A 9,816-nucleotide genomic window follows, 5' to 3' on the forward strand; every position below is an offset into this window, starting at 1 on the left:
TTCTTACAAGAACATCGAAAGCGATTAAATTTGTGCTTGTAAAGTGAATAAATCCTTAGGAAATGGCTGAACAGAAACTTTACTGACTTGTGTATTTCTAATTTATAGATATTACTCTACTGTAATTTTTAATTCTTTTATTTTTGTCGAAAAGGGTGAGAAATCTACATGCATATTAATCTGTAATTTTTTAAGAGAGATTTTTCAAATATAAAGTGTATATGCATGGGTACTTGGCAGTAGACTAATAATCGTTTATTTGTACATACTTAATTTTGTAATTTTATATTGGGACAATAAAGTAACATTCTGCCTTTATATTTTATATACTGTGTAGAATTTAATTGTAATTTTAATATTGCTTTATACTATGTCACATAATACTGTGAACAGTATACAGTATTATGTAACTGATGGCATTTGCTTAATAAATTCTATTTTAGGCCCTCACAGTGGAAGAGGTTCACAAAGCCATATAAAACTTACATTTTATTATTAAAAATATGATAAATTCTGTATTTTTTTAGTAAATATGAATAAACCTTGTTGTTAATAAGGTAATAACAAGAGTAGATTACTCTTGTACTCTAAATAATACTTGTTTGTACAGTACTTAACAGTTGTAATGTAAAGACAGACAATACAGTGTAGGCTGTTTGATTTAAAAAGAATCTTAATTAGCATTAATAAAATCCAATTCCTTCATGTATAAATGTTAATAAAATAATAGTCTACTATATATTAATTGATTGCTTGTGATATGATTTATTATTCTGCATACAAATCCCACTTAAAACCAATATAAACATAGGATGATAAAGTTAGTGTTGCGCAACGATTGATAGCAGGGCCTCTTGCAACAACCTCCAATAAGGGAACAGAAAATAAGCTCGATTCCGACACTATATTTAATTCAGGCATTGCAGACGTGGAGAAATCTCCATTGTTCTAGATGAGGTGCGAACCCACAACCCGAACTTGACCATTAGTTTCAGGGGACTCCATCACTTGGCCATTGTTGAAACGAAATATATTGCTAGTTTAAAGATTGAATATAATGAAAATTCTTAAATTTTACATAATGTTAATATTTCTCTAATTACTTGCGTTTATTATATCTAATTATTTTTAATTTTTCGCGAAAAATATATTTAATATTTTAACATTATCTTTAAAATTACAGATACACGACGATTTCAGTTCTGTTTGTAAAATGTATTCCGCTAATTTACAACCAGAATTCAAGTTCAAGGTTAGATTTTAATTTATATTTCGTCGGTTATTTATCAGGTAATTTACAATTGTTTTAAAAATTTTGCGTAGATAATTGATTTTATGAAAAGATTTAAAGGATTGCCAATGGGAATTTCTGTTGCCGATTTCTTCTTCATAAAGAGAAACTTCCTGATAAGAGTAAGTACGAAATGTTGTTATTAGTTTGTTAAAAGTAATTTCTTTCTATTTCTTGCAGGTGGTGAGCGCTCTTTATTCCACTTTCTCCTCTATGGTGCAACTGAGCGGTGTCTTGGACAAAAATATAAAATGTTCAAGAAGTTCTTTACGAAATAATAATACTTACACTTAATTTAAATTTACGTATCGATATACGTTTGAAATAAACACTGGCTTTAACAAAGAATTAATTGAAAGTATGAAAAGTCTATGAGGAATATAATTATTCTCAGTAGAGATTTACAGTATTACAATGCTTGCTGCTAGACAACATTTTGTGCTATTATGCGCTTTAGTAGACAATGACTGCATTCAGCAGACTCAACAGTTCAGGATCTGTTCGGTATTTCTCTTCTGAACGTTCTCCACAGTAGCGCTGTTTCGGAACGTGTTTGGTGTTTAGAGGTCTCATTTACACTATCTATCGCTAGCTGCAACTGACCGACGATGGCTGCTTCCTGTTCCAACGCATATGTCACTCATCATTTAGCAGGTGTAACTACGTAACAGCTATCGATTGAACTACCTTTGCTCAGTTACAACTGTTGACTCTGCTGAACGCAGCCAATGCGAGGAACAACGAGAAAGCAGCCATATCGGAAAAGAAGTACTGTACCAACAGATATTATAATGATTGTATAAATTTCACTACTCATCTTTCTACTTGTTACAGATATTTTGCTTATAAATTCCTAGTAAAATTATAATATTCAATACTTACAGTACCTTCACATACATAGGTACCATCGTTTCAGATTCAATGTATCGAGACCGTTTGCTACTTTTCAAAAATTTTAATGAACCTTGCTTAATCTTGAATATTCACGTAAGTGGTTGTGTGCTATATAAACCCCGTTATAAAGAATTCTAGACTCATTGCAGAAAAGATGGTACTTTATTTCAACCACGTGAATGTTAAACGTTTATATTAATTATTCAATTAAAATATACTACAATTACTTTATTACGATATCAGTGACGCAAGAATCTCTATAAATATAATGATAATTGTGCAATTATTTGTGTTTTTATTTACAGCGGTATTATTATAAATATACAATAGTGTGTAACTTCATTTAAGTATGTATACTCACACACTGTACAAGTACGTAAAAACGAAAGATATCTTAGATAGTTAAGACACATAAACCTACGAGTGGTGAATATAGAATCTATATATAGAAATATTTACTCTTGTTTAAAAAGGAGTGTTATGCCTGTGTTCCTTATTTATGAAAACACATTCTTTTTTTTGTTTCTATGCCGTGTTTACATGTAACCCAGTGTTTCTCAACCGGGAGCGATATCGCCCCCATGTGGGCGTTTTGTAACAATTTATATTTTGGGGGGCGAAAAACAATTTTCTGGGCGATATAGTAAAACATTATATTAAGAACAATTAGATATTTTATTCGTTATATCGTACAATAATTAAAGAAATAACATTATACTAGTCACTAGTCTATTCAATGCAGTACGAATTTGGCGTTAGCCTTGGCCCTCCGCATCGGAATTTTGAAGTGAAGGGGGCGATCATTCGTTAGAGGTTGAGAAACACTGATGTAACCGGATATTTTTTTGAAAGGAAATACATTTCCTGGAAGGAGTATAGATAATAATGGCGGTTTCATGCTCTCAACAGATTCGTAAGTAGCTGCATTATACATTAAATTACTTTATGAAAATCGATTAAAGTGTAAGATAGAATACGAAATTAGTATAATTCTCATTTTCATCATTAAGGAGAATATAAGTAAATGGTCGTATATAATTGTCAACCCTCTAAAGCATCGGTAGAATAATTAAGGATAAATTAAAAATTAATAATACATACCGGTGGGCCAGGCGGACCTGGCCTACCTGTTGCACCAGGAAATCCTCTTTCACCCTGTAAGGTGTTAAGAATGAGAATTCGTTGTTAAACTAAAAAAAACATTCATTAATAAAAAGCTTACCTGCGGTCCTCGTTTACCTAGTATACCGGGTGGGCCTCTTTCACCTGTATCACCCTTTCGAGAACGAGTCAATGATTTAGTCACCGAATTTTAGGCAAAGAGGAATCGAGTTACCTTAATAATATTTACCTTTTTCCCGGGATTTCCTTCTTGTCCGGGAGGTCCTTGAGGCCCGGGTGGTCCCTAAAACAAGTCGATTTTTTTTAAAGTAAAAATTAAAAAAAAAATAAACTCTTCTTCTAATTTTGTTTAATTAAAATTGCTTACTGGAATTCCAGGTAAACCATCTCTTCCAGGTGGTCCTGGTGGACCGCTTCCCTAAAAAAAAAATCAGTTTAAAATTAGGGTTTAGAGTGAAGTCAAGGGTTATTGTTGAAAATTTTAGCTTACATCAATCCCATTTGAAGAGCCTGGAGGTCCCGGTGGCCCTATTAATCCTGGAGGACCCTTAATAAAAATAATATTTGCTTACATCCTCCTGTACAAATATAAATACATTTTAACTTAAAATATGAATTACCTGCGATCCTGGTGTACCTATTGGGCCAATATCACCTTTTTCGCCTTTTATTCCCTAAATTTAGGGTAATTATTTTTAATTTAAAGATTATTTGTATGAAGAATGATAAAAATCTTCCATTTAACTTATGGCTATATTTAGTAAAACTACCTTAAGGGAAGATTATAATTATTGAGCTAGAATTACGAGTATCTAAGGGCATTCTAGTTATAAATTCAAAAATATAGTGGCATATACTTATTAAAGGAGGAAAATTTTATGTATCACTGTCAAAAATGGTAATCATTTTATGGTGATGACAAACCAGTGACAGTTTATTGACAGAAGAGACTGAGTTACAAGTGAAAAAAATCTACATATAGGCCTATATATATTTAAATCAAACAAAATGAATTAAATTTAATATGTTACATTTGTACAAGGAAATGATAAAAAAATTCAATGATTAAAAATACAATTTATTTTTTGTTGTTAACTCAATTTTACTTTCCCGGCTGTTATATAACAATATAAGTATGGCGAGAGGTTAACAAATGAACCCCCAGATTTTTACAATTTGGACACAGGGGACCTTGAAACGTCGAGAAATGCAAACAAAATTTGGGTTTTCTCCCCTGTATATATGGTTTCATCTGTATGTATTTTCTGTGTGTAGGGGGCAGTATTTTGTTTGCCTAATTTGAAGCTTAATAACTCCTATGCCTTTTGTGGAAAATTTCTGAAATTTTTCACGGAGATTTATGTACTAGGAGGTAATGTTTCTAGAGATTTTCAGGAAAATCGAACCATCGGTTCGAAAGTTATGGGAACTAAACTCCTTAATATCTCCCGAACCAATCTGAAGATTTATAAGGTCATGGTAATCCCTATATAATTGAGATGAAAACAAATAAAGAATGAGAGAAAAATCCTTTTTTTTGTTATTGGATTCTTCTTTAAATATATAGGCTATATTTTTTAAAAAATAAAACAATAAAATATTGTACGCGTGCTATTCTCTCGGATTCATCATTAAATTATCTGATGCGAAACAAATTTGACGTCCTCATGACCTGTTCCTTAATCTGCCCTCTAATTCCCAGTTATGGTTAGAAGTGTTATGAGGTGTGCAACTACCCTGCAGCCATTTAATTCGTTGTACAATTTCCACTACTCGCTGATTATTGGGCGAAACAAATTGTAGTCCTCGAATGTAATAATTCAAAGAAAATTGAATATTATTCTTGTTTTCGATATTAAAAATTACTATAATTACAGTATCGAAAAACTATTCTTAAAATGTATATATCGAATTTGTTATAAATGACAATTTAAGTGGTTTAAAATCGTTTTAAAAAAGCTAGAACGCTTTTTCTGGACTTTCCTGGCATTTTATATTTATTTTCATCCATAATAATTGTTACCTTTACCTTTAAGTCTTCGAATTGGTTCGGGAGATATTAAGGAGTTGGGAGCCATAACTAACGAACCGATGGTTCGATTTTCATGAAAATCTCTAGAAACATTACCCCCTAATACATAAACCTCAGTGCAAAATTTCAGAAATTTTCGACAAAATTCACAGGAGTTATTAAGCTTCAAATTAGGCAAACAAAATCGTACCCCCCCACACACACTGACATCTATACATACAGAAAAATCCCTAATTTTTTTTTTATATTTCTCGACATTTCTCGAGTTTACAAATATAAAAATCTTTGGGAGTCATTTTTGGAGCCATAGCCATACTTTATACCTAACAGCCAAAAAGTAATTGGAAAAGTGATTCAGTCCATTCTGATGGAGAAATCTAAAATTTCTGAAAATATATTATTTAAATAATGAACGTAACATTGTTAATAAAATATAATAACATTAAAGGAGATAATAACTATAATAAAACCCTTAAAGAGAGGACCCATCAAGTCATTATCTTCAGAAGGAGTTCAAGCTTTAAGTAAATAAAATGATTTAGGTGTGTCTTTACTTACGGGTGGTCCAGGAGTTCCAGGTAAACCGTTCTCTCCTTTTTCACCCGGAGGACCCTATTAACAAATATAAATATCAAAGAATCTTCTAAAAGCTTCTAATTATCTAATAATATGAATAATGATAATATTAACTCAATAAAAGGGAAGGAAGAAAAAGGGTGCGATTTAATTAATGTATGAGTAAGTTTATTAATAAAACTACCGGTAGTCCAAGAGCTCCAGGAGATCCTTCTGGTCCCGGCGGGCCTGCTAAACCCTAAATTTAACAAATATATTATCACAAAATGTTTATAAATATTAATGAAAACGAGTTATAAACCTAATATTCTGTATTTACTTACTGGCACACCACGTGTTCCAGGTTCACCCTTCTGTCCTTGTGTTCCTGGATAGCCCGGAAATCCTGTTTCTCCTGCTGGTCCTGGAGGACCAGGGGGACCTGCAGGACCCTATTTAAGATTTTTTTATTTATTTTTTCACGTCAAAAGTGTTTTTATATATTTTTGTAACCAAACTCTTACTTGAGTGCCATTGAATCCCGGTGCTCCAGCGGGGCATATTTGACACTTCTGTTCTTCAGCCGGTCTAGCTTTGAGGGGCTAAAAATGTGTTTAATTATATTTTTTTTTATAGGCAAGGGTCCTAAAATACTTAAATTTACATCTACAAATTTATAGTTATACCTGCAACTCATTACAAGTCTCTCTTTCTGGTCTCGTTGGATCACAGTTCATCACTAACCATTGCAAATCGATCTAATACGAAGAATTCAAGCCATTAATTATGCTAAATTAAGCATTTTTTAAGTTTATAAACCATAAAATAAAGAAATTATATAGTAAATTTTTTAAAATAATTGGCGATTAGGGAGAAATTCGCGTTTTAAAAATTCCTTCCTTGACATTAAGTGAATGATTGATAGACAATATTATAAGTTATATTTATCCATATAATAAATTTAAAATTGCATTCTTCTATTATTATTAGCCATTATCGAACAAAGAAAGAGGGGAATTTACGAAATTATTTCATTATATAAGACCATGAAACGTACTTACAGCAACAGTAACGTCACTTGGAATATATTTGGCAATCATGATGTTACCATTGACATCAATGGGCCCTCGTGGATCTAATGGTAAAGTCGACTGACGTTTACAATCTATATACAAAGTCACTCGATCCTGATAAACGCTCAGATCTAATTTGTGCCATCCTTTATCTTTAATCTATAAACATTATGTGGGATGTAACTACTTACACTCAAATTAAAATATTTTAAGAATAAAATTATGCATATAAATTACACTTAATATAACAAGGTCATTCTAGAACTAGTTAATTGTTTACTGTTCTTAATAATATTTAAAGTATACTCTAGAAAAATCAAGTGTTTTTCGCAGACTAAACAGCGAAGATATTTACACTTTTTTATTAAAAATAATGATTGCTAAACGTTTACACATTCGGCCTTAGAAAATCTTCTATTTCCTTTATACGGTAACGTCTCGATTATCCGGTCTTTAATTATATTTGGCCTTTCGTGTTATCTAGTCGCGACTATTACTTTTTGCCTCTTTGATAAACTACTGTTGATCGACTGTTTAAAACTGCGAACAAACATAAAACAATAATGCTCACCCTTCTCTAAGCAGCGTAACCCGTATTTGTTTGCATACAATTATACGGAGACGTGTTTCTATGTGCTTACACTCGACACATATTCTTCACATTTACACTCACGTCCTCCACACTCACACTCACGTTTTCCACACTCACACTCACGTCCTCCACACTCACACTCACGTTTTCCACACTCACACTCACGTTTTCCACACTCACACTCACGTTTTCCACACCTACACTCACGTTCTCTACATATACTCACGTTCTCCACACTCACACTTTCCCTATACATGGTTGCAAATAAACAAATGGAAGCTTTACAAGATTTAATTTCATTGTCGAGCCTATCTAACAATCTATTTTCGAATATAACTCGTGTGTAACACGAGCTGTAGATTATCCAGATATTTCTCGACCCACACCCTCCGGTATAGGCCGGATAATCGAGACTCCACTACAATAAATAGGAAAGAAAACGAAGAAGGAGTAATTTGATAAGAGAATTACGAATCTAGAATGATCCGTGATCTTTTAAACAATTATCCAAAGTGCACGCACCTGAAAAACCGGACAATGGTTTAACAGGTAACACCTGCACTTTCTTATAATTATTTTATAACTGAATGAAAAGGGTTACAATCACGTTATAGTGGAAAACAATTAACTCGAGAAACTTCTATCACGTCCCGTGTCGAAGCAGCTGTCTTTTACTTTTGTTTTCTCACAAATATCATTTGTAAAATGACCTTCGTTTCGTATAAACTAAGCTCAGCTGATATCACATTTTAAATTATTATCTAGGGAGAAAATAAATAAATAAATAAATACTTACCGATACTCCGGAAAATCGGGTAGTTTGTAGCTTCCCTTCGAAGTCTAGAATGCTTAAATCTATGTGTTCTTTTCTAGGATTTATAGAAATTTCGAACTGTTGTTTTCCTAGGAGATCATTGATGCGTATCAGGGACCATGGTTCCTTTCTACCGTTTCTTTTCCGAAAAGTTGAAAGAAAAGAGAACTCTTCCGGTAGTCCCAAAGGGAATATAGATCTAGAAAAGGGAATATTTACTTAACAAGCTAGGGTACAAAGATTAATTTCCCTAATTAGAATTAGAAATAGACCGTATTAATCAACCGTCTGGAAGTCAGACAGTCGACAAAAATCTACTAAATCACGCCATTAGAAAATACCAGATGTGTTTAAAAGATTGTTTTTGCTTATTTAAGTAACTAAAATTAACTCGATAGAATGCTAAGTATTAAATCTGTCGACTAGATAATAGGGAAAAATACTCTTCTCTACCAATCAGATGCTAACCTGGTAGGTGAGGTAAGATGGCTATTTTTTTACTTTCCCTCTGTTGTAGTTTAATAGAAGGATAATATGGCGATCGGTCAAAATAACAGACCTCAAGGTTTTTACATGCAAATACTCGAGAAATGCAAAAAAAAATATTTGGGGTTTTTTCTTGTATGTATGAATGTCAGTGTATGTGTGGAGGGGGGCTCGATTTTTTCGTTCACTTTAAAGCTTAATAACTTCTGTGCATTTTATCGAAAATTTCTTAAATTTTGCACGGAGGTTTGAGTTTTAGGAAGTAATGTTTCTAGTTATTTTCATAAAAATCGGACCAACGGTTCAGGAGATATAGTCCCACCAACTTAATATCTCCCGAACCAATACGAAGACTTAAAAGGGATGAAAACAAATAAAGATACCGGGAAAGTCTAGCAACAACGTTGCCAGTTTTTTTAATAAAGTCCATCGGATGCTGTTTCTAATAGACACTAACCTGGTAGGTAAGGTAAGGTCGGCTTTTTTAGATAGTCTATAGGCAGTTTGCATAGTGTCAGACCCCTTAACTTTCTTAACACCAACGAATTCTCTTCGTTTCTCATCCAACCCGTAAGTTCGAATAAAATCGAAACCTGTAAATTAATTTTTAAATTAAAGGTGAAAGTGAACAGAAAAAAAATATAATAATAATCGCAAAAATTACCTGGTAAATCATCCTGTCCTGGTTTGATTTCCGGACAGATATCGCTAGTTATTTCGTTAAAATTCTCTAAATAACCATTAAACAAAATAGAATTAATAATTAAATTTCCGGTTAAAATTCTATATTTTAAGATATAAATAACATATTTATAATTATAGATATCGTTGTGACAAATAACATTAATAAAATAATTCAGTCGGAACGTAATTAGAAACCGTGTCAAAGTTTCGACAAGTGAGTGTTGCTTCTCGGATTTCTTACATCTGACCACTTTGTTTTGGGCGTTAACGGGA

The 9,816-nt window shown here is 32.4% G+C and overlaps 1 protein-coding gene across 1 annotated transcript in view; it reads right to left on the minus strand.

Moving 5' to 3' along the window:
* The window catches only part of LOC111621246 (collagen alpha-1(XXII) chain-like), a 22,355-nt gene extending 12,772 nt beyond the window's left edge, over positions 1–9,583 (minus strand). The window contains exons 1-15 of the mRNA XM_023363326.1: positions 9,524–9,583; positions 9,317–9,452; positions 8,356–8,572; positions 6,956–7,126; positions 6,581–6,652; positions 6,419–6,496; positions 6,239–6,346; positions 6,100–6,153; positions 5,898–5,951; positions 3,928–3,981; positions 3,798–3,854; positions 3,675–3,725; positions 3,537–3,590; positions 3,408–3,461; positions 3,287–3,340 (exon numbers count right to left, since the gene is read on the minus strand). Of these exons, the coding sequence (XP_023219094.1) occupies positions 3,287–3,340; positions 3,408–3,461; positions 3,537–3,590; positions 3,675–3,725; positions 3,798–3,854; positions 3,928–3,981; positions 5,898–5,951; positions 6,100–6,153; positions 6,239–6,346; positions 6,419–6,496; positions 6,581–6,652; positions 6,956–7,126; positions 8,356–8,572; positions 9,317–9,369 (1,131 nt within the window). The 5' untranslated portion in view covers positions 9,370–9,452; positions 9,524–9,583. The remainder of the gene's footprint in view (positions 1–3,286; positions 3,341–3,407; positions 3,462–3,536; positions 3,591–3,674; positions 3,726–3,797; positions 3,855–3,927; positions 3,982–5,897; positions 5,952–6,099; positions 6,154–6,238; positions 6,347–6,418; positions 6,497–6,580; positions 6,653–6,955; positions 7,127–8,355; positions 8,573–9,316; positions 9,453–9,523) is intronic.
* Between the last annotated feature and the right edge of the window lie 233 nt (positions 9,584–9,816).

Source organism: Centruroides sculpturatus, unplaced genomic scaffold, assembly GCF_000671375.1.
Source record: "Centruroides sculpturatus isolate CEXI.00-Female unplaced genomic scaffold, Cexi_2.0 scaffold283, whole genome shotgun sequence".
Lineage (NCBI taxonomy): Eukaryota > Metazoa > Arthropoda > Arachnida > Scorpiones > Buthidae > Centruroides > Centruroides sculpturatus.